The sequence below is a fragment of the Prionailurus bengalensis genome, chromosome B3 (genome assembly GCF_016509475.1).
Source record: "Prionailurus bengalensis isolate Pbe53 chromosome B3, Fcat_Pben_1.1_paternal_pri, whole genome shotgun sequence".
Lineage (NCBI taxonomy): Eukaryota > Metazoa > Chordata > Mammalia > Carnivora > Felidae > Prionailurus > Prionailurus bengalensis.
The window spans coordinates 42,319,355-42,345,914 of record NC_057355.1 but is presented as its reverse complement, the minus strand read 5'-3'; the positions used below and the strand labels follow the sequence as shown (position 1 = coordinate 42,345,914).

Here is a 26,560-nt window from a genome sequence, read left to right as displayed (position 1 = left end):
GGTTAAGACCATAACCCTAGGGATCATGCTGACTAGAGTCTGAATCCCAGGCCTGCCGCTCCCAGGCCCTGAGACAGTGTGGACAGGAGCACCGTAGCTCCCACTGGAAACAGCAGGGGTGAGGATTAAGTGAGGGCATGGGTAGCGCACATGGCTCAGCGCTTGGAACACTGCCCTCAAGTAAAGGGAGGTTGTTGCGATTACAGCAGCAGGAGCTAAGAAGACTCGTGTTACGCATTCAGTGTCCCGTCTTTCCTAAGTATGGCTGGTGCTTCAGACCCCAGGTCCAACACACACACTGTAAAGGTGGCCTGTGTTCTCTGTTGAGTCACGAGAGGGAAGATACCACATGCTGTCCGGTGTAATTAGGGTGCACACCTATCCATGCAGTCACTCCGTGAGTATTTACTGAGTGCCTGCTACAGGCCAGGCCCCGTTCCGAGCGCAAAACACAACACACACAAGTCCAGGCTGGCCCGCCTGGAGCTCACATCACAGTGGGGGGAGAAGACAACAATTCCACGTACTGATACATGCTGTAAATAAGGACGCGCTGATGGAATTTCAGGTGGGGGGTGGGGGATGGGGAGTGGTCAGGAAAGGTCTCGAAGGGCCCGACATGTGAGCTGAGACGTGAGTAATGAGGAGAGCAAGAGCAGAGTCCCTGAAGGAGGAATGAGGGGGATCTGTCCTGGGGAAGATAGACCTGTATGCCCGTAGCATGTTGAGTCACAGAATCCTACGAACCAAATCTGGAGACGCAGGCAGGATGCCACGGGCGCTTTGGAGGCCAGGGTACGAGGCTTGCGTTTTGTTCTCCATGTTTGGGGTTACCAGTTCAGGGTGCGGGTGAGTAGCGTTGCCTCTCAGGCGTCTGCTTAGCTGGTCGCCTCCTTTCCTAGGCAACTTGTCACAACTACCGGCTGGGAGGTGTCCGAACGTGCTGGGTGTGTGTGGGGTCTGTCTTCCGGCTCAGCGTCAGCCTCCCTCGGGGAGACTCCTGCGTCAGCATCTTCAGGGGTGGCTCCTGGGGAGTCTGCCTTGATGCAGGCTGTGGAGCTGCCGAGATAGAGACTGGCCTCCTGGATGCCCGCACCTGGCCCTCGGGCCGTGTGCTCTTGGTCTTGCCCACAGGGGACCGCTGGGGCTGCTCACCTGGGCTGTCTGCTTTCTTTCAGGTGGTGTTGATCAATGCCATCAAAGACGTGGCCAAGGCCCTTTCAGATCTGATAGGTGCTACCAAGGGGGCCGCCAGCAAGCCTGCCGATGACCCCTCCATGTACCAGCTCAAGGGGGCCGCCAAGGTACAGCGGGGTGCCAAGCAGGGACAGGCATGGCGGGCGGTGCAGAATGAGAGAAGCACACCCAAGAATAATGGGAACATATGCATCTGAGCACCTTCCTTGCTCAGCAGCGTTTTGTCCTCCTGGCATCAGAGCCAGAACTAAAAGGAGCGGGGAGTAGACATCAGGGTGCTCCTCATTTTCTCTCGGCCTCTCCTTCCTATGCAGGTGATGGTGACCAATGTCACCTCCCTCCTCAAGACTGTAAAGGCAGTGGAGGACGAGGCCACCCGGGGCACACGGGCGCTCGAGGCCACAATCGAATACATGAAACAGGAGCTCACGGTAAGGAGCCAGAAGTCACCTCCCTCGGGCATCCACGTGCAAGAGCTGACACCCCGCCCACCCCCCCCAGACATCTCAGTGATTTGTTGCATAAAGAGGTTTTTTACCTTGGGGCACCTGAGCCCGGGAGGCCCACTCACCTGCCTGCCGGCAGCTTTGCATAATTGAGGCCCCGGGTGTAACCGACCTCGTCAGCGTTTGTCTACAATCAATTTGTAATTAAGAAATCAATTAAAATGTGTCACTTAGGACTGTTCAGGTTTAGTTCCACTAAAACTGGAACTGAAACTAAAGCATTACAGAAGATTGCCGGCAAAGGGAAAACTCGGTATGGGTGTTGGCTGTCACCTTGAGCTTAAATGATGTGTATGGCGTGTAGGCCCACCCAGCACCTCCTGATTCCCAGTGCCGTTAGCATCAGCTCACACGGCCGCCCACATACGGATTTTAGAGGGTGAGGTGCCCTGTTAGGAAAACACAAATGCCTTTACCTGAGATACTGGCCTGTAAAATTCAGCATCTTTCTGTGCGTGGTCCCTCTGATCTCCAGGAAATTGACCGCGTGTTCTTTCTTGCCGTGTTCCCGCATTGTATAGTGAGGGTGTCCCGGTGTTCCTGTGATATGGATATTCTCTCCTGTTCTTTTGATCCTGTGATGGCTGTGGATTGACTCACCCTAATCCCTAGAAATAGAAATATGCTGAAAATGAGGGTTTCAAACAGATTTCTTTCTAACTGGAGGTCTGATCACAGATTCGGTTTCTCTTTGCGGGGAGCAGGGGACCTGCTTTTGCTTCCAGCTACTCTGCGTCTTTAGAGAGTCACCTGGGAAGGCAGAAGGCCCCTGTGGATCAGCAGTATAAAGCAGCAATTCTGTTGGGTTTTGTTGGTGATTGAGCCTTGCGTTCTCTTGTCCTGTTTTTAATTAAGCCGGTCTTGCTTGGTGTTAAACCCAGTTCTTGCACAAAGAAAAAACTGAAAATTGCAGGTGGTGTCGTTAAGCACTGCCTCTTGACGCTCACCTGCCTCTGTGGGCTGTATGTTTCCTATCAAAAGTCCGGGTCTGTATTCTGATAGGTGTGGGTGGAGCTAATGGTGGCAATGGAAGAGATTTGAAACTGGGAGCTTTCCTGGGACATTACCCACGGTCAACCGAAGTCTGCCAACGTGGTTTGGAATTGACAGAGGTTGTGTGTCTCCGCAGACGTGGGAAGTTTCCAAAGGAGCATGTGCCAAAGGGCCACATTAATGCAAAGGGTTCCATACATGTGGTATTCGTTCCCCTTGAGCGTTCAGGCATGGTCCTGAGTAGCTTAATTGCACCTGCCCATTTTTAGGGGGCTGGTGATGTTTGGTGCTGGTTAACAGGCTGCAAGGATGCTGGCTGGGTTCTCCCCTTTGCCTCAGGGAAAACTACCTGGCTGAAAGGTGGTTGCCTGGGGCTGAGGACAGAGCAACCCCAACTGGTTTAGGAGTACTCATGTGCAGGGACAGATGCACATGCAACATACAGCCCCTGGCACCAATCACTCATGTTAGAGAGACAAGACAGATGGGCTTGAAGCAGAAATGGCTGGCTTGACTGACAGGTGGAATTTTAAAGTGGGATATTCACTCAGCACGGTTAATTATTTCAGCTTCTCTAAAGAGTGGTGTGTATGTGTGTGTGTGTGTGTGTGTGTGTGTGCATGCGTGTGTGGTTTTAAATAATTCACAGTGTCACTGTGGCGCCCTCAACATGAACGCCTCCACACAATTATGCAGTTATATTTGTAAGACAAGCTAAGAATAGAAGAAACTGAATGCTTCATTTCCCCCAACCCCACACCCTCTTAAAGAAAGAAAGGGGAGTTCACAGGGATGCGTCCAGGTCCGTCCTGCCCAGGAACCAGCATCAGAACTGCAGAATTTCCGGGAGCTGCCGAAGCCCCAGCAGGGAGGGGGGCAAGAACTGGGAAGCCACACCACCACCTTCCCCCGGAGAGTTTACAAATACCGAGGGTCTGTTTCCGCAGGCGAACAGGTTAATGCTGTAGACCTGTCTCCCTCACCATATGGTTCCCTTGAATGCCGAGTACAGGTGTGCAAGACTTATCCGTGCTAGCATCTTGAAAGCAAGAATAGTATTACTCAAATTTCTAATTTCCTGCCATTTGACGGTTTCTTCCTGTTGCTGGCTCAGTTTTCAGACCGTGAGCGGCATCCTGGTCAGAGAAGAACCACTTATTTTTGTCTTTGTCTTTTTTCTTTCATTTTTTTTTTCCACCTGTCGTATTTCCAACTTCCAGGTGTTCCAGTCAAAAGAGGTGCCTGAAAAGACATCATCACCTGAAGAATCGATAAGGATGACGAAAGGCATCACCATGGCAACAGCCAAAGCCGTGGCCGCTGGGAACTCATGCAGACAGGAGGATGTGATTGCCACCGCCAACCTGAGCCGGAAAGCCGTGTCAGATATGCTGACGGCTTGTAAGGTAAAGGCCTTGGTGTTGTTTTGGGTGGCCGGATGATGCCCTGTCACGACTATTTGGTTCAGTCTGGAGCCAGGGAGGGGCCGGCCGTGTGCAGAAGGGAGCAGCTCAGTACCTCAAACTCGGTGACGAAATGCGTGCTGAAGAGCCCACGGGAAATGACTCTCCAACGTAGTTTTGTGTTTGAGAGGGGATGGAGTCGGCCTGCTAGCTCACCCTCCCACTTTTCCTCGCCGTTCTTGCCAAGTAGGCAGGATGCCTGCTCTGACAGAGGTGAAGAGGCTTCTGGCCCTCTGAACAAAAAACACATCCCACTTGTACCTGCCCCCCTTTCCAGCCTCTGCAGGTCAGCATTCTGGGCCAGGAGAGGTTCTGCCATGACTGGGGGAGGAAGTGAGTCAGAGGAACAAGACAGAATGTTGGGGAACAGCCTTTTTCACTCTCTGTGCCAGACATCTTGCAGAAACTCTCGTGATCCTTGGCTAGACAAGCAGGGTAGCTGCCCTGAGCCCATCCTTGGTGAGGGTGCTGGTGGGACCTGACCATTACAAGCTTTACTTTATTTTTTTTAAATCTATTAAGAAAGTGAGTCATAAGAGCCCTCCCACCAGCCCCCTTGAGCACCCCACACCAGACCTTCACACTTCTGGGTACAGCTGGGTCCCAGAGACTCTGGCTTCTGCTCAGATTGATTGATAACCCCCCACCATGGTGAGCGGGTTGGGGATGAGTCACAGAAGTTCAAAAAGCAGCTGTTGCAGCTTGGGGTCTGAGGAGACAGGGCCGTTCTTTGTGGGGAAGTCACTTGTGGGAGAGCTGGCGCCAGGTCTAATGAGCAGGTAGGATGGGTGAGAGGTGTCTGGGGAGAGGGACGGTGAGGCAGCCAGCCTGAAGGAATGGGTGTGTGAGGACCAGGCACGGGAGACGGTGTGGGGGGGTTGGGGGAGGAGAAGACAGTAGAAGGTGGAAGGGCCACTTTCATGGGGGACCATGTGTGCTGTGCCAGGGATTTAGACTCTCCTAAAGCCGTAAGTGTTTGCAGTTATGATGTACTTAATGGAATCTGCCCTGTCAGAAGTGACAACTGTCCAGAGGGGTTACGGCCTCAATCAGAAAATAGTACTTTTCTAGCAAGGTAAGGTCTGAAGGCCACCATGACATGCAGGGAAGGCTGGCATGCATATTCTGTCATTGGATCCTGGAGGGGAAGGGCACCAGGGATCACCCCAAGTTGATGGATGATTAAACAGGCTTGGAGAGTTTAAGGGGAATGACCATGGTCACACAGCTATTTCCTCTCTTAACGACGCTGAGGTTGATCAGTGACAAGTGCTTTGTCTCCGTGTTAATAGACCTGAAATGAAAAGGGGAAATAGATTAAGGGGGAAAGGGAAGGCGGCTCGATTTTCAAGTCCCTTTCTGACACACCTACCCCTGTTCTCAGGGGAGGAGGATAAGGACAGGTGCCATTTGCACAGCCTCTGCTCCTCTCTGTCTTCCTGCCCCCGGATCAGGCCACCCTGACTTCGCAGGACAAAATAACAGCCGGAGCTTCATACCTCAAAGCCAGACTTGGATGACAAGTGTCAGTGCTGAGCTCTGAGACTTCTGTGAGGAGAGCACTTACTTAGCAGACTTAGTGCAGCAAGGAAATGAGGCAGCTTGCCAGAAAGGACGTGCAATAAGGAGTATATAGAAAACCAGGGAAGCCGAGCAGTGGATCAAGAAGAAGCCCTTATATCCAGCCAGAAGGCCACCTTGGCATGTTGCAGCACGGCCTTTGGGGCCGAGCAGGGTGGCGGGGGCAAAAAGGGAAGCGCAGGAAGTTACGTCCTGGCTCATTTTATCAGAAAAGGAGGATTACGCTAAATGCTCAGGTGGCGACAAGGGCTGCCCCACACCCTGAGTTAATTCTTGTGTCTGTTTCTCGTCTTACTTACGTGTGCGTATGTCTGCATTATATACAATACAATCAACTATTACAGCTAATGTCGTATGGCTCTGGTCTCTGGTGCTCTGAGTCCTTATAACTGACTCTTTAATGACCACAAATACTCTGTCAATGGATATAATTTTACCCTGTTACCAGAAATTTCAGTTGTCTGCATTTTTAAATAATGCATAAACCGTACCGCCAGGAACATCTTTGGGCATACCTGTTTTTTCCATGCTTTGAATAATTTCCTTAGGCACGTCTCCCAGGAGTGGAATTAGTCAGATGGTCTGGCATTTTAATTCGTGCCAGATTGCTCTCCCAAAGAGTTCTGCCTGGACAAGAGCACCCACCCTCAGTCCCCATACAACTCTAAATTGGGGTCTGACACACTCCATACCAGAGGTAGCATCATAGCCTGTGTCCTCCCCGAGACATGGGCTCCATTCTCACACTTGGAGACACAGGGCAGTGGTTAAAGGCACGGCCCGTTAGTCCTCAGGTGGGCAAAACTGAGCTCAGTAATGATAGATCCTGGCCACTCAGATTATCCCCACTCTTTCTGGGGTGTATTGGGGGAGCAGGTGAGGGGAGCACCCACAGGTGTTCCCACCAGCATCCCCCAATCCTAGACGGAAAGGCTTGAGCGGAACAAACGTGAAGGCTAGTCACTATCCCCCACCACTTTGACTTTTTATCCTAATGTATGATTCATACGTGTCCTGGTTTGCGATGTATTTGCAGTTTTGAATGTGTTCTTGTAAGCCCCAAGTTCTTTCCAGGGTAAGGCTTTGGAAGGAAGAAAGGCTGGGCAGCGTTGCCAGGTTTAGCAAATAAAAAACGGCGTTTCTCAAATTAACATTAAAAATTGTTTTATTGTTTCTTCAAAAATACAGTTAACTGTGATTAACCTGGTAACCCTGTGAATGGGCGTGTCATCTGTTATATCAGGATTGAATGAAGCCAACAGGTCACAAGTGCAAGAAAAAAAGCACAGGGTGCTCTATTAACCATACGTCCTTGTTTGCTTATCTCACCGCGCATAATGTGAGATGAGTTATTTACGGCCCCTCTGAAGGTAGCGGGGAGCTTACCATCTGAAGTTTCCCAAGAGCCAGAGGAGACATGGTGAGTGCAGCATGGTCAGGCCACGGAGTGAGGGCCTGAGTGTGATCAGCCTGTGAACAGAGAGGGGCTTCAGGAACCGCCCCCCGCCCCATGCTGCTGGAGAAAGGCAGGCACACCCTGGAACAGGCAGCCCATGTCCTGCTGTAAGCCCTAATCATGACCCTTTCCTGGGCTTCTTAGTGCATGTGGAATTTCTTACAATGCAATAGAAGGGGACAGGGAGAAAGGATGGGAGGAGGGACAGGACTCGGGTGCTTCTGTCTGGCTCCAGGGCACTAAAAAAGCCAAGACACAAAATACGGTGAGAGAACCTGCTGTGGACACAGGTGTGAGGTTAACAGGAGAACACGGAGGCAGGCCACCTTCTCTATCCAGGGAGTCACGGAAGGCTTCTCAGGGAGGTCGCTGAGGGCAAGGCAGAGGGAATTCCAGAATCAAGGTCTCCTCCCTGTGGGGTGCAGGGCTGGTCAGCACTGCTAGGCAGGTGCCTTCCCCTCCCCCCTTACTCCTTGGTCCACTCACCAGGTGGCTCTTCCTGTTTAAGATGTCCACATTCCTTTCTCTCCCCAGCAAGCATCCTTTCACCCTGATGTCAGCGAGGAGGTGCGCACGAGAGCCTTGCGGTACGGGACGGAGTGCACCCTTGGCTACCTGGACCTTCTCGAGCACGTCTTGGTGGTGAGGAGGGGCGTGGGCCGGGCCAGGACTGGGGAAGAGCTTGTTTAGATGCAGACCATCCTTTCCTCAGGAAAGTACCTCGTAGAGCACTGTGCGGGCTCCACTTGGGAGGCTGGGGGTGGATGGAGCTGGAAAGTGCCCAGCATCACACTGCTTCAGCACATCGAGATGAAAGAAGGCTCTAGAAGAAGCTGCAGTTAGCATCCAGGAGAGCCAGGCTCTCTCTTGGCACCAAAGAGGCAAGAATAGCATGCCAGAGGGTGGGACAGGCAAAGCCACCACTGGAACAACGTTGGGAGGTCCTGTTAGGAAGACCCCAGTCCATCCTGCGAGGACAGGGAAAGCTCCAGAAAGAGCCACCCTGGCCTCCATGACGAGTTAAGGAGAAATTTCACCGGTGCTGCAGGTGACCTACCAGCCTCTTGTCCTTGAATGAGTACTCAGACCACACTGAGAATGATGCCTCCCTTCCTCTGATGACCTTCCTGTCAGCCTAGAGTGCCCACCTGGAGCTGAGACAGAAGGCTGGTAGGGAAAATGCCAGAAGGGGAGGTGGGGACAGTGGTCATGGCTTATAGGGACTGTCTACATGGGAGCCTCGGGCTTATATCGCCTTAGGTTCCCCACAGATCCTAAGGGCCAAACTCTGAGCAACCGAGAAATGTATTTGCTACATGTCTCTCTCTGTCAAAACCCGCCATGGGGAGGTCTGCCGCAGGCCCTGAGAGAATTTGTCCAGGAGTCAGACACAGCCTCCGAAGAGAATTGACGATGCCCCACATTCCCTTACTGCTCCTTCCCAAACCTTAAAAACAAAACAAACAAACAAAACAAAAACAAAAAAAGATCACCACCAGGCCACAGACAACTGTAAGCCTTTCGTTTGTGGAGCCCTGAGATTTTTCATTTTGTCCTTGCGCCAATATATGAGGCTAGCAAGGCAAAGGAAGGATCCCGAGAAGTTCGGCCCCTTGCTTGAGGTCGCCTAGCTACTAGGACAGTCCTGGAACCGAATCCCAATTCTTACTTCCAGGCCCGGGCTCATTCCAGCACTTCACTGCCACCTTGAAATTAAATTACCTCCCGACGTTAAACATGTTAGGTCTCTTAGGGAGGGAGCATTACTTTGATTCTTCACCCAGGTTAAGTGTGGTCTGTGTGAAAGTGTATCTTCTGTGAGTGGAGGCACTCTGGGGTTACTAACATTGTGTTCCAAAAGCCCTGAGCTCCGGTGACTAGAAAACAGTGTATCATCGCATGTGGGCCAAGAAAACGCGTTGGCCAGTCCCTGTTCACAAGGCACCAGCCTCTGCCACCAAACTAACTTTCTGCGTTAGAACAGAGTTAAAGTGTTCAGTCCGGAGCATGCGTATTAGCAGGAAATTCAGGGTATTCAGAATGATGCCAGCAAGGCTTCCAAAAGGCATTTTTTTCTTGGTGGAATCGTATAGTCTTAGTCACATAGAACCTTGTTCTATCAGAAAATTAGGAGTTGCAGCAGAAGCAGTGTTAGGCTTAGGTTTAGAATCTTTGCATTCGATTCCCAGCTGTGCCACATAAATAGCCGCATGACTACTGCTTTGTCCAGACTTGAGTTTCCTCGGATGGTAAACAGTGTCAGGAATCCGTGAGAATGTCAGGAAGATCGGGCTTCGGGGCTCAGCTCACGTGTGCTTTCCACCCACAGGGTGCCCATTTCCCATATTGCTTTCTGTCTCAGACTTTTTTTTTTCCTCTTAATCATTTATTGGAAGGGAAGAAAATACTGGGATTTTCGTATTCATTTAAATGAGGGATCCTCATTTTGCCCCTTTCCCCCCGCTCCATTTCTTTTTCTCTCTCTCTTTTTTTTTTTAATGTTTGGTTATTTTTGAGGCAGAGACAGAGCATGAGCACGGGAAGGGCAGAGAGACAGGGAGACACAGAATCCAAAGCAGGCTCTCGGCTCTGAGTTGTCAGCACAGAGCCCGACGCAGGGCTCGAATCCATGAACCGTGAAATTTTGACCCAAGCCAAAGTCAGATGCCCAACCGACTGAGCCACCCAGGCACCCCTCTCTAGCTCCATTTATTGAGCAAACCCCATGTCTTGTAGCACCTGTGCCTGTATCTGTGCAGGGCTGATCATTTACCTCACGCCTGTAGGTCCAGGCCTCAGGCACACTGCCCTCAGGCTGGTGTTTTCCGGCTTTGCTCGTGGTGAGCCTTGTACCAGGAATGTCACTGCAGAGGCATCTACCTCCAGCTGTGTCTCTGACAAAGCCACACCCTGGATAAAAAGGAGGCAACAGCCTTTAAGGTGTTTAATGGACTGAAGGTCTCCTGTCGTGCTCTGCAGTAACAAGACAGCTTATACCTGGGAGAGGAGTTTTGCCTTCATGAGGAGGGGCAGGGGCCAGCACTTGAGAAATTTTCCCAAGGAGGGAAGAAAAATGGAACCCTCAGAGGGTCCCCTCCCACCTCAAGCCAACTTTAGACCCTTTGCCAATATCTGGGAGCCAGATGTCACATCTACCAAAGGGATACCCACCCCCCTGTCTCTGACCTCTTCTCTCCGTGTGCATCTTGTTTGGGTGAGCAAAAGAAGACAAGGCCTCTAGGGGGTGGGTGGATGATTGGCCTCTTTGCCCGAGAAAAGGCCAAGAGGTCCAATGCCTCCATGAACATTAGGTAGGGAAGCTGTAGTAGCCATTCCCAGTCCACACGTTCAGAGACCCCAGTTTTATGGCCGCTTAATTACTGTATCAGGCATCGGGCCTAATGATAATCATCAGGTTTTTCTGGAAGAGGAAGAAGGGCACTTGGTGCATGGAAACCCCACATCATGTGTGATTTGGGAGATTAACTATGGAGGACAGAGCTTAGCAAGAACGGGAGCATCCACTCCCTTCTTTTTCTGGGCCCAGGCAAGAGCAATTGCACTTTGCAGTAGATTGTGCTTCTCTTGTGGCTGCTCATATTAGTTGACGGGTTTTCTGTTACGAGTTCTTCCTTGTATTTATTAGAGTAACGAGACTCTTAAGCCTTATGTGTTGTCAAGTTGGATGGTCGAGGTGACTGTTAAAAGCCTGCCATCTGAGTTTCTCTTCATCTTTCTATACGGTCTTCATCATTGTGACCCAGAATCATGGTGGAAGTAGAAACGTCTTGTTTCCCCAGAGCTGTTTTGAGGTATATTTTGTGAAGGTAGCTAGTGCTAAAAAGAAATCATTAATAGAAAGAAAGCCTGAATGGCGTTAAAAATGGTATAAAACATGCAGAACTTGTCTCATCTTTTGCAAGGATGTTTCTGCCTCCTCATGACAGGTACTGATGGTTCCGACTTGAGGGAAATGTGAATGAATTAGCATCATACCTTTATTTGTTCATATATTTATGTTTGTCTCTTTGGAAAGCTGGACATCATCTTTGAAGGTTATTTTCTAATAAAAACATAGCAAGAGAGCAAGCCTTCCCTGGGGATTATCATAAACATAGGAAAAATAGCAGTTCATAACTAAAAATTGCGGAAGTCCTATGACAGCGTTCTTTCACGTCTGCTGTGGACGTTTGTAGTTTTCTTGGGCCTGCAGCTGAGAATAAGTTCATCTCTCATATCGTTAGCCCTAATTCTTCCTCCAAAGCAGACTGAGAAGAAATCTGGACTAACACGAGGCCAAAGTGTGGAAGATTATACACCAGTGAGAGGCCCAGGAGCCACAAGACTGAGGCCAGTGCTGGTGGAGAACCCAGCAAGGAATAAAGGAAAATGGAGACACACAAACAGGGAAGTTAGCATTCATGTCAGATACCAAATTGGCTCCTTGAGGGTGATGAATAAAGAAACAGTTAAAAAACTAGAGTTTTTCACATGAACACACAGCATTCTGTTCTCCTCTTCGTTTCTGGTCTTCATGGGATGGCTACAGCATCTCCATTCCGAAAAGAAAGTTAACTTAAAAGTATAACAGGAGATGGGGCGCCTGGATGGCTCCGTCACTTAAGCGTCCAACTCTCGATTTTGGCTCAGGTCACGATCTCATGGTTTGTGGGATCAAGCCCCGCCTCAGACTCTGTGCTGACAGCACGGTGCCTGCTTCGGATTCTTCTCTGTCCGTCTCTGCTCCTCCCCTGCTTGTGCTCTCTCTCTCTCAAAATAATTAAACTTAAAAACAATTTAAAAAATACAAATAAATTTTAAAAACTGTAACAGATCTTGAGATAGTCCCCTTGGATCTCTTGTAAAGTTGACGTCTTGTTTTAATTGTTGAAAGAGAACTAGTAAGATTCCTGAAAGCTGAAGAAAGGCCAGATAATTGTCTAATTTTTACAAAAAGAGAAAGAAGTAGAAATTAAGGTTTGGAGACAGTGTCCAGCGATTTACAGAAATAAACTGAGGTCACTTTCAGCTGGTCGGGGAGCTTCTTTAGTGAGCTGCTGCTTTTCTTAAATTAAGGCACATCAAAATGTGGGGAAAGTTAGGCTGCTTCAGTCTTGTTCGATTTAAATACGTTAGGGCCAAGGATTCTTAACTTTAATGGCTGGTTTGTATATTTCAGTTTTTACTTTTGAAAGGGTTTAAAAATACAGAAAACCATATCAACATCCACGTGCCCACCCACTATAATTAACTAACTTTGTTAATGCTTTGTCCTATTTGGTTTAGATCCCTACTTTAAAAAATATATATCAATAATTTTTTATCCGTTATCAATCCCATTCTCCGTTTTTCTCTAGGCACAAATAACTATCATGATTTTAGCATTCTTAGACCCCTCGGAGCTGAAAGTCCATCTCCTGCCTCCCACTACCAGCATCAGAGAAACCGCAGCACATTACATTCACAAAATTGTTCCTTAAACTGTTAAGAGGGTCCCCAGACCCAAATGCCCAGCTGGATTCTTTGGGAATTTAGAAACTCCAAATCAAGAACCCCTGCTTGGGGAATCCTTTCCTTTGGAGAATCTAGTTAGCAATGAACAAATAATGGGATCCAGTTTAGGCAGAGCCCTGTCCCTGCTGTCCAGGGAGCTGCTCTGTGAAGCTTTAGACACGCCCATGTGAGCACTGTTGGCCTCCTGCATTTGCTCTCTGCTGGTTTGTCATAGTAGGTTTGTACTGCAAGAGGCAGCCACATTGCCTGTGTAGCAACCACAGTTCAATATTGCTGCTGAACCACAATGTGAGATCTTTGACAGCCTTAAAATTACCCTCGCTTCCACTAGCAGAGCTTTAATTTGGTTCCGTCTCTTGTCTGCTATTAGAAATCATGTTGACTTAATGGCAGAATAAAAATAGAACTCCTTTCCTCCTGCCTTGTCTGAATAGGATACTTTACCATAGGACTTGTAATTTCTCAGAGCCAGAGTATACGAAGGAGTGGCTCTCTCTCTCTCACCCTCCAGGCTCTTCTTTTTAAAGACAGAAGTCTTTAATCACCCCACTTTGATGATGTAAGTGAATGTGCCCACCACACCCCTAACTTTTTTTCCAGCTTTATTGAACCATAACTAACATACAATAAACAGATATTTAAAGTGTGCATTTTGGGGGCGCCTGGGTGGCGCAGTCGGTTAAGCGTCCGACTTCAGCCAGGTCACGATCTCGCGGTCCGTGAGTTCGAGCCCCGCGTCAGGCTCTGGGCTGATGGCTCAGAGCCTGGAGCCTGTTTCCGATTCTGTGTCTCCCTCTCTCTCTGCCCCTCCCCCGTTCATGCTCTGTCTCTCTCTGTCCCAAAAATAAATAAACGTTGAAAAAAAAATTTTTTTTTAAAAATAAAAAAATAAAGTGTGCATTTTGAGTATTGATATGTGAATATATCCTTGAAAGCATCACCACAATCAAAATAACGAATGTATCCATTACTCCTCAGAATGTCTAGGCCACTGCTGGTCTTTTTGTTATTATAGATCTGTTTATACTTCCTAGACTTTTATGTAAACGGGATACATAGCACATACTTTGTTTTGGTTCTTTCACTCAGCATCAATATTTTCAATTCTATCCATGTTGTTATGTGTGACAATAATTTGTCCCCTTTTATTGCTAAATAGTATTCCATCAAATGGTTCTGCCATACTTGTCCATCATTAGGTGAAGAGACAAATATTTAAGTTGTTTCTAGCTTCTGATTACTAATAAAACTGCCAAGACCATTCTCTGTATAAATCTCTGAGCCTGAATTTGTTCATTTCTCTCAGATAAATACCTGGATGTGGAATACTTATAAAATAGGGTATGCATTTTTTTTTCCTTTCTTGGGAAACTTTTTTACAGTAGTTATACTATTTTACATTTCCTCCAGCAGAGTAGGAGAGTTCCGGTTGCTCCACACCCTTGTCAACACTTGAAATGGTCTGTCTTTTCCATTTTAGTCATTCCAGTGGGTGTGCAGTGGTGTCTCCCTGTGGTTTTAATGTACGTTGTTGAGTATCTTTTTTAATGCACCTGTTTGCCCTCTGTATGTCTTTTTTGGTGAAGTCCCTATTGAGATGTTTTTGGCTGCTTTTCATTGGGTTTGTCTTATTATGGAATTTTGAGAATTTTTTACATTTTCTAGATACAAATTGTGAGATTGTTTTTAATCCTTTCTCTTAGGGTGTGGTTTGCCTTGTCGTTTTCATAACAACGTCTGGAGAGAGATGGAAATGTGTTATTAAAAAAGAAAATAACAATGCTGCAGAGAGTTAAGGAAACAAAAAGCTCAGATAAAACTTGGAAAAATAGGAAAGTAAAGCCAAAATAGATCTTATATCCCAAATAATTAAACACATAAGATGAATTGAATGTTTGTTTGCATCAGTTATGTTAGCAAATTATTTTTAGGATTATATCTCGGTATAAGGGAAGAAAAAATAATTTTCTCTCTACACTTCAGAGTTCTTGCCTGAGACCCTGTGTAGTGAGGCAGATTAACAAGAGAAAAACAAATACATTGTGTACCTCATGGATGCATAGCAGGTATCCAGGGGAAAAATGAGTAACTACATAGGTGGCCTAAACCACTGGCTTAAAGACCATCTTCAGTTCAGTGAAAAAAAAGGTGTGTAATTGGTTTGGGACAGGTGATGGGAGGTTGCCAGGAAAAACCTCCTGGAGGTTGCCAGGAGATTATGCAGTTTTAAATCTGTGCCTTCTCCTCTGATAAATTCTCTCATGATAAAGAGTCAACCTTCTCTTCAGGCAGGGAGAGGGAGACACTCTAAACAGAGGAAGATTTGCTTTGTCACTGTAAATTTCTCTCTCAAAAGAGTAACTTCTACTCTGTTTTCAGAGCTTCTCCCGTGTCTGTTTCTCACAATAATTAGCCCAAAACAATCCATATACCAAAGAGGTTATTTCGGGGGGGCATGCTCTGCTACCTCTCACCAGCTTCCTGTTCTTTTATTTGCATGCCCGATTGATTCTCTTTTGAGCAGCCTTATTGAGGTATAATTGGCGTATGACAGAATTTTCCCATTTCAGGCATTAAATTAATTGTTTTTTCCTGTCTTTACAGAGCTGTGCACCTATCACAAAATATTAGAATATTTGCATCACCCCAAAAAAGAAACCTCATACCCTTAAGCAGTCGTTCATTGCCCTCACTCCAATTCTAAGACCTAGACAAACACTAATCTCTTTCTGCCTCTGTATATTTGCCTATTCTGGACTTCTCATATAAATGGAATCACACAGTATATGTGACTGCTTCTTTAAATTAGCATAATGTTTTTAAAGTTATAAAACATAAACTTCCAAGTTCATGATTTTTAAAGTTTTCAAGCCTAGTTTATATTTTGTCCTCAGAGAATCCTTACCAAATCTGAGATCACTAAGATTATTTTCTTTGGTTTGCTTCTATATAGTTTTAATTCTTATATTTAGGTTTAGATGTGGGGAAAGGGCCAGGGTTCATACTCCTACGTATGGCTATCCAATTGTTCCATCATCATTTGTTGAAAAGAATGATTCTGTCCCCATTGAATTAAAGGCATCTGAGCACATTTAATGACAATCAGTTGACTATATGTGTGAAATCTAGTTCTGGACTCTTTTCTGTTCCATTGATCTATATGTCCAAGTACCAATATCATGATGTCTTGATTACTACTACTTTATATGAATGTTAAAATCTGGTAGTTGAAGACTTTCAACTTGGTTCTTTTTCAAAATAGTTTTAGCTCTTCTATGTGCTTTGCATTTCATATCATCATGTAAATATCTAAAAAAAAAAAGCTTTGGGGATTTTGACTGGGATTGTGGGGGAGATTTGAGGGTAATCGACATTTTAAGAGTGTTCTAATCCATAAACATGGCATATATCTCCATTTATTTAGGTCTCCTTTAATAATTTCAACAATGTTTATAGTTTTTAGGATTCAGGTCTTGCACATGTGTTGTCGCATTTAGCACTAGGTATTTCATAATTTTTATGGTGTTATAAATGATACTGCTTTTTTAAAATTCTTATTTTTTTATTGCTGTTGAACCTAAAAATATAATTGATACTTGTATATTGACCTTATAGCCTGTCACCTTGCTATACTCACTTATTCTAGAAGCTTTTGTTTACATATGCCTCAGAATTTTCTATATAGACATTCACATTATTTATAAGGAAAGATTCTTTTACTTCTTCTTTTCCATCTCTGTACCATTTGCTTATTTTTCTTGCCTTATTGCACTGTCCAGGAATGTTAGTACAATACTGATAAGGGTGTGAGATCAAACATCCTTACCATATTCTTGATCTTAGGTAGGGAATGTTCAGTCTTTCATCATTTACTGTGAATCTCCCCATCATACTTTTAATTCTTTGCTTATTCTTGTTGTGTTGACCACCATGGATAAACCAACTAACCAACGAACAAGGCTATGGACCACTTAGCTTTTCAAACCCTGAACCATAACCGTTATTCACCTGGTGAACTTACAACATGTATTGTTTCAGGGGGGAAAAAATAGTACAGGCCTTTGATTAAGTGGTGCCAAATGGTACCATTTGAGTCTAGGGCAGTGGTTCACAACTTTGGCTATATATGAGAATCTCATGGGGGACTTTTAAAAACCCTGGTGCCCAAGCTGTACTTCAGTCCAATTCTATCAATAGCCCTGATGGGAATATATATTGTATCAAATTACATATTAATTTATGCAGTCTTACCACAAGTCGGTAACAAAAGGACTGTTGCTATGCCTATTTACTAGGCAATTTACTTACACTGAGGCTTAGAAGAAAAGTAACTAGACCAGGGTTACATAGGTAAGTTGACTCTAGAACCTTTACTTAACTAAACTGCCTACCCCTGGCTGTATTAGAGAATAAAAGACACTTAACTTCCTCCCCCCACCTCTCCATGGTTCTAGTGTTTTAGAACTGGTCCATGAAGCTATCATATTAGGACTTGTCCCAATGGTATGTTGCTCTGTTTTTACCCATCCATTCATTTGTTCACTCATTCTCAGAATTGTACTGAGTTCTTTTCTTTTCCTAAAAATTTTCCTTAAGTAGGGGCCTCTGGGTGGCGCAGTCGGTTAAGCGTCCGACTTCAGCCAGGTCACGATCTCGCGGTCCGTGAGTTCGAGCCCCATGTCGGGCTCTGGGCTGATGGCTCGGAGCCTGGAGCCTGCTTCCGATTCTGTGTCTCCCTCTCTCTCTGCCCCTCCCCCGTTCATGCTGTCTCTCTCTGTCTTAAAAATAAACGTTGAAAAAAAAATTAAAAAAAAAATTTTTCTTTAAGTAATCTCTACACCCAACATAGGGCTTGAACCCACAACTCCCAAATCAAGAGCCACATGCTTTACCAACTGAGCCAGCCAGATGCCCCTGTACTGAGTTCTTAGTATCTACATAGTGACATGTATAAGTCCTAGGGTGAGAAAGTAAGAGCAGAATAACTGAATTCATGGAACAGTAGCAAATAGAAAATAAATTTTAAAGATTGCCAAAGGAAGGAGGATGGTGATGGATGCATGTAAAGTGATGCTCAAAGACCTTTGACTAATCGGTTCAGGCATATAACACAATGTCTTCTACACACTAGTGCGGCCAGTGCTGGTCAAAGTATAATCCCACTAACTCCCCCAAACCCAGATTTTTTTTTAACCAGACTTACAGTTTTCTTTTATCTCTGGGGTCCAAAAGACTTCTTTTCCAGACTCCTAAGAATGAGTATGGGACACCAAGAAGGGAATTAACATTTAACGAACACCTGCCGTGTTGGAGGCATTGTGTGGGGTGTTTCTTATGTGTTACTCCTTTTGATCTTTATGCCAATCCTGAGGAATAGGCATTATCCCAGCTTTACAGAGGAGAAAACAGGTTCTGAGGGGTTCATTAATCTGCCCAGCATCCAAAACCAGGCACAAAGGAAGCCAGGTGTGTGAACACAAGTTTGTCCAGTTCCAAAGCGATGTTTATCTGTGGCTCGAGGCTTCAGAATTATCCAGAGAGAGGCAGCCGTTGTGCTTTGCTCCTGAAGGTTTGAGCGTTTCTCAATCTGAAGAGTAGCACTGGGAAGCATGAGAAAGAAATGCAGAAAAAGAATGTTGGAAGAGGAATTTCAGAGTTAGGCAGGAGCAAGTTGATTTAAGTCAGAATGTAAATTTATGGTGAAGATCTCATCCCATCATTGAGTGAATTGGAGAAGAAATCCTCACACAGGATATCCTATAAATTGGATTGGGTGTTGGATAGCCAATATCTTTTTTAACCCCATCAAACACCAAAAGGCAAAAAAAGAAACAAAAAAACCTTTGAGCTAGTTCAAAAAAAAAAAAGGAAAATCCTCAGAATCTCTCGCAGGAGAGCTTGCCCTCTGATCAGAAGGTTGTGCTTTCTTGGGACTTTGTCTCTGAGACCCCAGTGGAGTCACATATTTCTTCTGGTCCCACATTTGTTTTGTCACAAGTACCATCTGACCTGTAACCTCAGGCTTTCGCGTTCACTCGGAATGTTCCTAAACTGTGCGTAATTTTCGTGTGCATATGTTTGGTTTATGTGCAAAAGAAAGGGCAAATAAAGGACACAGAAGGACTTCATCTCACTTACGATCTTACAGAAATGTGTCCAGAGGGACCTTAGAAAAACTCGTAATTCCCAACTTTTCATTTCTCACAGGAAACTGAAGGCCAGTGAGCCTTAAGTGTTTTCCCCCAAGTTTCTGAAGTCACTTGGGTGGCAGAGTTGCAAATTCAAACCAGGTTGTCCAACTCGGTTCACCAGTAAGAGTGTGCTGTCACAACGGCTACCATCTTTCTTATGCATTTGACTTATTCTTCATCCTCAGATTCTTCAGAAACCCACCCCGGAACTCAAGCACCAGCTGGCTGCTTTCTCCAAGCGCGTCGCTGGTGCCGTGACTGAGCTCATCCAGGCAGCAGAAGCCATGAAAGGTAGGCTGGATTCTCTCGTGTCATCTCGTGGGACGCCACTCAGTGGCCGTGAACTGAGCAAAGAAACCCCTCAGCCAACACGGGCCCTTTCTTGGTGAACACAGTCAGAAGGAATACAGTAGGGGTTTTTTTTTGTTGGGTTTTTTGGTTTGTTTTTTTTAGCAAATGAGAATAGAGTTAGAATTTCAAAGTAATATCCTCCTCAAGCAAGGCTCTTTTCCAGTCCTTTGATTAAGTACTTCCACTTAAATGGTATAATCCACCTAGAGCAGCTCACTTGTCTTAAGGGTATCGCCCTTTATTTTTATCTGCATTTGCCTTCATCAGAATATCCTCATTCAATCATACAGTCCATGTCTAGGAAATGATACCATCTCCGTACATTGTTTGCACACCCCCTTGTGGTCACATTAGAAGCAGTCACCTCACCAGAGCAAGGTTTTCTTATCAGGTTCCCTTTGTCTGAGTTGAGGTGAATGGTGGTTCTCCATGAGTCCCCAAGAGAAGAGGATGACAAATCTGTGTGGTCCGCATCGTCTCAAGTATCTTGAAAATGGTTACTTGCGGTCATGAGCTTTAAGAAAGAGGTCAGAGTAAGGCTCGAGCTGGCCTTGAACCATGAGATCTTGATTTTTGACACTGCATCGATGAGTGCTCCTGCGGTAGGGCTGTATACACAACTGACTTACACAAGCGGCAGGATCAGATAGGAGCCCCCCTTTGCCCAGCTGGTCTCGGTGAGAGCTGGAGAGAAGATCCCTTAGGACTTTGCAACTAGTAGGCTGACAGAGCCTCCTTGCACGTAAATCCAGACATGGTTGGTAATGAAGCCAGAGCCCTGCGGTCATAGCTACCAAGAATGACCCTCTTTGGACTGATTTTAGGAACAGAGTGGGTGGATCCAGAAGACCCAACTGTCATCGCGGAAACAGAATTACTGGGGGCTGCGGCATCCATTGAGGCTGCTGCTAAGAAGTTAGAGCAACTGAAGCCAAGAGCCAAACCGAAAGTGAGTGTCCATGTGTGGCTGCTTGTCCGATGTCAATAGGTCTTCCTGTGGATGGCTGTGAAGTGAAGCTAGGTGTGCCCGCAGGGAGCCTGTCCCCTTCCCCGTGGTTAGACTGGCAAGTGGCAGACCTGCTCTACCTGCCCAGCACCTTTTTACAGGGCATGGAAAAAAACCCATGGGTTGATCCTTCAGGTTAAGCACCCAGAAAAATACCTTTGGGTATCCAAAGGAAGAATCCAGGGCACTTAGGATCTGAATTTAGTTCCACTATATAGAAAGCAGGTGTTAGATGCTTACTATGGAAAGTCCCTGTTACTGAAGGGGACGTTGTCACCCTCAAATTTTCTGGTTTCCATAATGCAGTGCAAATAGCAATGCGGGGTCTCTCCTTTTCTTCAAATCAGTAAAGGGTAATGTGGACCTCAAAGTGGACCTAGTAACAGACTTCCTCAGTATATGCTGGAGACTGGTGGGCTGGTATGTCTTCTCCATCTGTGTTGGTCATCTAGATAAATGTTTAAAACTTAAGTCGTTAAGGGAAGCCTGGGTGGCTCGGTTGGTTAAGCATCTGACTTCGTCTCAGGTCATGATCTCATGGTTTGTGGGTTCGAGTCCCGCATTGGGCCCTGTGCTGACAGCTCAGAGCCTGGAGCCTGCTCTGGATTCTGTGTTTCCCTCTCTCTCTGCCCCTTGCCCGTTCATGCTCAGTCTCTCTGTAAAAAATAAATAAATTTTTAAAAATGTAAAACTTAAGATGTTAAAGAGAAACAGCCATTTAAGGACTTACTCTAAGATGGGGCCATAGGAAGGACAATTATACATAAAAGGATGGTGAGCTAGTGCTGTCCAGGGGCAAAGCCTAGTCCTGTCCAGAAGCAGTTACCTTTCACTCTACCTCCCACGGCTGTCTTCTCCCAGAAGACGGTGGAATCAGAGGAGGCCTCTTTTTCTTTGTATTCAAGCAAGTCCCTGCTGGTACCCATCACCTCACTTCTCTTCCAAGGACCCAAAAACATTAGGAGGTAAAATATGGTTTTTTCCCCTCAGAAAAAGCTGGATCCCCCAGATTAGGTATGCCTAAAACTCTACCATTTTTATAAAACCAAAATAGGGAGTCTGAGCACTGAAATACACCAAACCACTCAAAAGCAGCACCCAGGTTAATGCTGCATGTAAAACAGACGTGAGCATGTAAGTGAATGTATTGAGCTTGGGAACCTTCTTAAAACCATTAAATTCTTAGAACCAGTCTCCTGATAGTTGCTGATAGTTGGTGAAGGCATTTCTGTAAATCTCTCATCAAGATATAATTTAGGAGTTATGGCTTTCTGATTTGAGGGGTTACCAGGGTTCTCTCTACTAGCCTCTAACCTGAGGGTCTTAAGAGGTCTGAGATTGGCCTAGGTGTTCTCAACAAGTTTAAGAACTGGATGTGTATATAGGGGCAGCTCCCACTTTCTGGCTTTGTCTTTATTTCTGCTTGATAAATCAGGTTAATTGCAAATGGAAAATGTGCATTCAACTAAGAAGCAAGCAACTGTTGACTAAGATTTGGAGGCTTTGTGTGTAATTTGTCTTCCCTTTTCCTCATCTGATTTAGCACAAGTAGCCTCTCCTGGAGAGCTTGCGTCTGCTATTGCTGAAGTCATGTCAATTGACACTGTTCTGGAGAATTAGCCTGGTGCTCATGTAACATTAGCACTTCCCCAGATTCTGAGAGCTCCTGTTTTAATCCCTCTCCTTTTGTCCTTTTGTAAGGTCCCTCTGTGCTCTGTCTCTGAGTCCTAATTGCCCTCTGTCCAGCCATTGATATACCTCGTGATTCTTGATCTGAAAAAAACCCAGCAATTAGAGGTCCTACCCCATAGCATTGTTGTTATAACAGTTAAATGAGATAATTTAAGAATACAGTGCCTAACTGAATAAGCAGTAACCAAAAAGATGCTTCAGAGACTTTTATCTACTATTTCCTAGGAGAATGCCTGAAAGAATAATTTTTCCATAGACCCGTGAGCTGATGGCCTTAGCAAAAAGAAAATAAAAGACTCACACTGATTGAGTACCAAGTATGTGCTCAGCAGTGCTTTACAGGCGTTGGCTCGTCGGGTCCTTGCAACGTGCCCACAAAGCAACGCCTGTCCATGCAGGATCAGAGGCAAAATACCTTGCCAGAGTCAGGTGGCCTCGACTGATCTGGAAGCATTGTATGTGCGCTATGGATGACACAGTCAGTTCATACCAGTTTTCTGGGTTTAGCCAATGTCAGAGGCTGGGGCAGCTCCACAGGGAAGCTTTTTGGTTTGCCTGTACCCTCTGAGCTGTTACTGCCACTTCCTGTGCAAAGGAGGAAATCCAGAGAGAAAGAAACCTGGGGGAGGGGAAGGGGTCGGGGCTGTTGCCTGGAGCCTTGTTTGTAGTAGGAAGAAGTTAGACGTGACCTGAGTGTCTCCTTGAAGAAAAAGTACACAGCTGTTGAGAATAATGTTGGTAGGACTGTTCAGTGTGCAGAGGATTCTGCTCATGGCATAAACGTAAAGTAAAAAAAAAAAAACAGAACAAAAAAACAGGATGCAGAATTATGTGCTCGGTATAACTCTGTAAACAACACTTACATACAGAGGAGACAGGCGGGGAATGTACAAGAATGACAGTGGAATTCAGGGAGTGCCTGGGTTTTAAAATTTTGTAAAACAGTGTTTTAAAAATAAGAGCACTTAAAAAATAAATGATGGCTGCAGAGGTGGATGCGTGGGTGCTCCCTGCACTGCCCTGGGGTCACCTAGCTTTTGTATTTACAGTGTGGCTCTTTACGGAGAGCCAAGGAATCCTTCGGTGAAGGTCAAAGTGGACATAACTGTTGATCTGAGTCTCTTCCTTGGGGACGCCTACCTTAGGCCGCTCCCCAATTCCTATTAGGAAGGGTGCTCAGTACTTTCTGAGTGCCTCACAATGAAGTGAAGTCTTACGCCACCCATTGGCCAGAGGCTCCTGACACATGGATTATATTATCGATAAAATTCTTTTAAAGAAATCTTCAACCCAAACCAGGGTTTTTGTGCCTGTCTAGGAACAAAACCATCTGCTATGTGGTAATAACTGCATAAAATCAGATATCTTCCTTACCTTTATAAAGGAATGCATTTCCCCAGTTTATCAGTCAGTGAAGCGTCCGACTCTTGATTTCGGCCCAGGTCATCATGATCTCGTGGTTCGTGAGATTGAGCCCCGCATCGGGCTCTGCCCTGTCAGTGGGCAGTCTGCTTGGGGTTCTCTCTCTCCCTGTCTCTCTGCCCCTCCCTGCACTCACACACACTCTGTCAAAATAAACATTTTTTTTTTTTTAATTCCCAGTCTGACACCAAAAGCAGCCAGTCTTTTGTGGTTCATTGGTTCTCTCCATCCCCTTCCATAACTGAAAAAAAAAAAAGTAATCCCCAAGATACTGTGAATAAGCATTTGCTCTCGCATTCCCATCCCTGTAACTACACACAAACACACAAGCCCTTAGTAGAGAGCAAATAATGCTTTCCTTTCATAACGGGAGAGCACTTACACTGCTTAGAGGAATAGTATCGGGGATGGGCAATGTTTTATTTTTTTTTGTCTGTTTGAATTGTTTTGCTCACCGCATTCTCAGGTCACCTGTTTTAAAAGTAGAATGCTCCATGGTTTATGAAGATGATTCCTGGCACCTTTTCCCCCCTCAGGCCCTTAAAATCTCAGCACCTCTTTTTGCCTGGGATCTGCCAAACACAAATAACCAATTGGCACAGTTGGATCCACTGTTTTCTTGGGAAGATGGTGTCAAAGCAAAAGGAGAGAAGGTCGGATGGTATTAAGGCTGGTGCGTGTACCTACAATGTTGCTAATGGTGTCGTTTCCACACTTACAGACAGACTGTGCTCCACAGAGAGGTAATGGACTTGCGGCAGTGGTGACCACCCCCTGCAGCCGTAGCCTGCAGTACGCTGCCTTTTCTCGAGCTCAGTCAAACCTGGATGCCTTTTCTGCAGGCCTCTGTGTGATATGTTTGATATATTAGGTTGTTATTTAATCCAACTATATATCAAACATATTCCTACAGTGTCTTGCCCTGTCTCCGGGGGTTCCTAATATAGTTTATAAGGCAACAGGAAAGCATATGTTAAACTCACAAGCAGATTTAGAAGATGGGGTGCTCATTCCATTTCATAATGTTATATTTCCGTTTTTTTCTTGTAGCGTTTAAGACCTGTATCAGTGTCGCTAGATTCTCTTGTTTGTTGTAGAAACAAATCATAATTGTGGATGTTTTCGTAAGAGCTTGAGATATTATGTATAGCTTAGTTTTGTCAGTAACGAATCCTTAAGGGATATGCTCAGTGGAAAAAAAAAATGGAAGGTTCCAGGCCATGTTTGTGACCTGGGCTAAAAGCATTATAACCCCCACACACGTAGATTTACATTTCATCCTGATCTTCAATTTAGAAATTAGTAATTTTCATAATCTAATTCCTAGCAAATATTTAAACACAGATCAACTCTCTGTAAATTTCCCTTCTGCCCATAGTATCAAAACATATAAACCAAATCAGCCATACTAACTGTAGGGATGGTGAGTCACTGGGTTTATAAAAACCTCAGGACTAAATGTATCTAACAAAGATAGTGTGCACCCTGTCTGTCACATTTCCTGTGATAGGTTAACTGGTCAGTCGAAGGTGATAATATTTAGAATAAGCTGACAATCAGAAAGTAATTCCATGGCCTAATTGGGTGCAACAGGAAGTTTGGGATTATGAAACATTTTTTCTGGCACGCAGCAAGCCGCCTTTGGTTGGCTTTGACCTCCTCCTCATGGAAACGCCTGTGAAGTTTGTGAGTTCATTCTGATCTGTCTCAACAGAAGACTGAGCACTGCTTTCTGGAAAGAGAACCATTGTGCCAACAGCTCAGTCTTTTGGAGCAGAGAAGTGCTCTTTTAAGAGCACATTTGAGTATGTGTGTAAGCAATGCCCCACACAGGTGGCAAGCCAGTGGTTTGAACAGGTTGGTCAGGAAAGTTTCCCCTGTTAGGTCTAGAAGCCATCTCCAAGTTGCTTGCAGTGAATGCGTAGTGACAGCAGCAAAGTGATGACACAGGAGAGGGAAACACAGTGTTGGAGTCCCAGCTTCCAGAGTTATAACGTGGAACCTGTCCCTGGGATCCTTGTCCACTGAGAACAGATCAGTTTGGAGGGTGTGCAAGATGCTGCCACCTTCACGCAGCTAGAGGACAGCGTTTGGGTTTTGACTGCAGTTAAAGTTATTGGACCAAAATGACAAACTGTCATGGGAAAGAGATGACAAGTTATTATAAATAACGAAAAAGAAAAACCCAGTTTAAAAGGGCCTTGAGGGGAAACCCATTTGTTAAAACTGATGGGATTTTCTTAATTCTTTCTGTAATCTTGCTGTTGGCCAGCATGCTGTACTGATTAGCTGAGTGGATGGGAAGGGGCAGCCAGGTGTTCAGGGAGCAGTAGGAACAGATAGGACATTTTCTGTAAGGCTGAAGTGGGGGCTTTGAGCTCATTTGCCACTAGTGGCTGCCAGTCCCCGAGATGTAAAGAGTGTGAAAAGCAAAGGTGTGCGGGGAACTCAACCCACCCATGTTCCTAGGTAACTCCTGGCCGTGTGGAACAGGAGGTCTTGTCACACTCTCGTCAGTTATAGAGGATTCCTATCACAGCAGCGAATGTATCTCATCGAGATATTTGAAAGCATTCCATTATCTTTTTTGTCTGTGCTTCCTAAGTAAACACTCACATGACTTGTTTTGAAAGCACGATCATCTTTAATAATTTTTCCATCAAACAGAAGTAGCAGTTAAAAGTTGGTTTCGGTGGTGTTACTTTTTATCAGGAAAAAGATAAAATAAAACAAATAAAACAACAGCTACCATGGGAAAACCACTCCTAAGATACGAATCGTGCAAGCTCGGACCCTTTCTAATGGATGCTGCATGAACATGCAGTTATTACCTGGGTACAAAGAGTGGTCCCTCCCCAAGTTGGAGGCAAAACCATTTGGCACTCCTTTCTCTCCATCATCCATTTTGACTGTTTACTGTTTGCCTAGGGCTTTCAGGGGAACGAGGCCAGCTGTCCAGGTTTGGGATCCTGGCAGGTCTAGTTATTCTAAGAATCTTCCCATTTATAAATTCTCATTTATAGTAAGAGTGGTGGTCCTAAAGACAACCCACCCATGTGGCCTCTAAAAGAAAAGCTGATTTGGCTCTTATACAGTTGAGTTTTTGGGTACAGGCTAAGGTCTCCCCTAGGCACTTCTCAGTTCAATACCAGAAGCAAACTGGTAGCAGCCAAACTATTCCACTCAGG

General features: G+C 45.6%; 1 protein-coding gene across 7 annotated transcripts in view; it reads left to right on the top strand.

Annotated features, from left to right (window-relative positions):
• Positions 1-26,560, top strand: part of TLN2 (talin 2) — a 447,276-nt gene that overhangs the window by 404,202 nt on the left and 16,514 nt on the right. For all 7 annotated transcript variants that reach the window (XM_043555274.1, XM_043555273.1, XM_043555271.1 and 4 more), the window contains 6 exons: positions 1,179-1,304; positions 1,512-1,628; positions 3,917-4,102; positions 7,731-7,838; positions 19,087-19,192; positions 20,077-20,201. In XM_043555274.1, the coding sequence (XP_043411209.1) occupies positions 1,179-1,304; positions 1,512-1,628; positions 3,917-4,102; positions 7,731-7,838; positions 19,087-19,192; positions 20,077-20,201 (768 nt within the window). The remainder of the gene's footprint in view (positions 1-1,178; positions 1,305-1,511; positions 1,629-3,916; positions 4,103-7,730; positions 7,839-19,086; positions 19,193-20,076; positions 20,202-26,560) is intronic.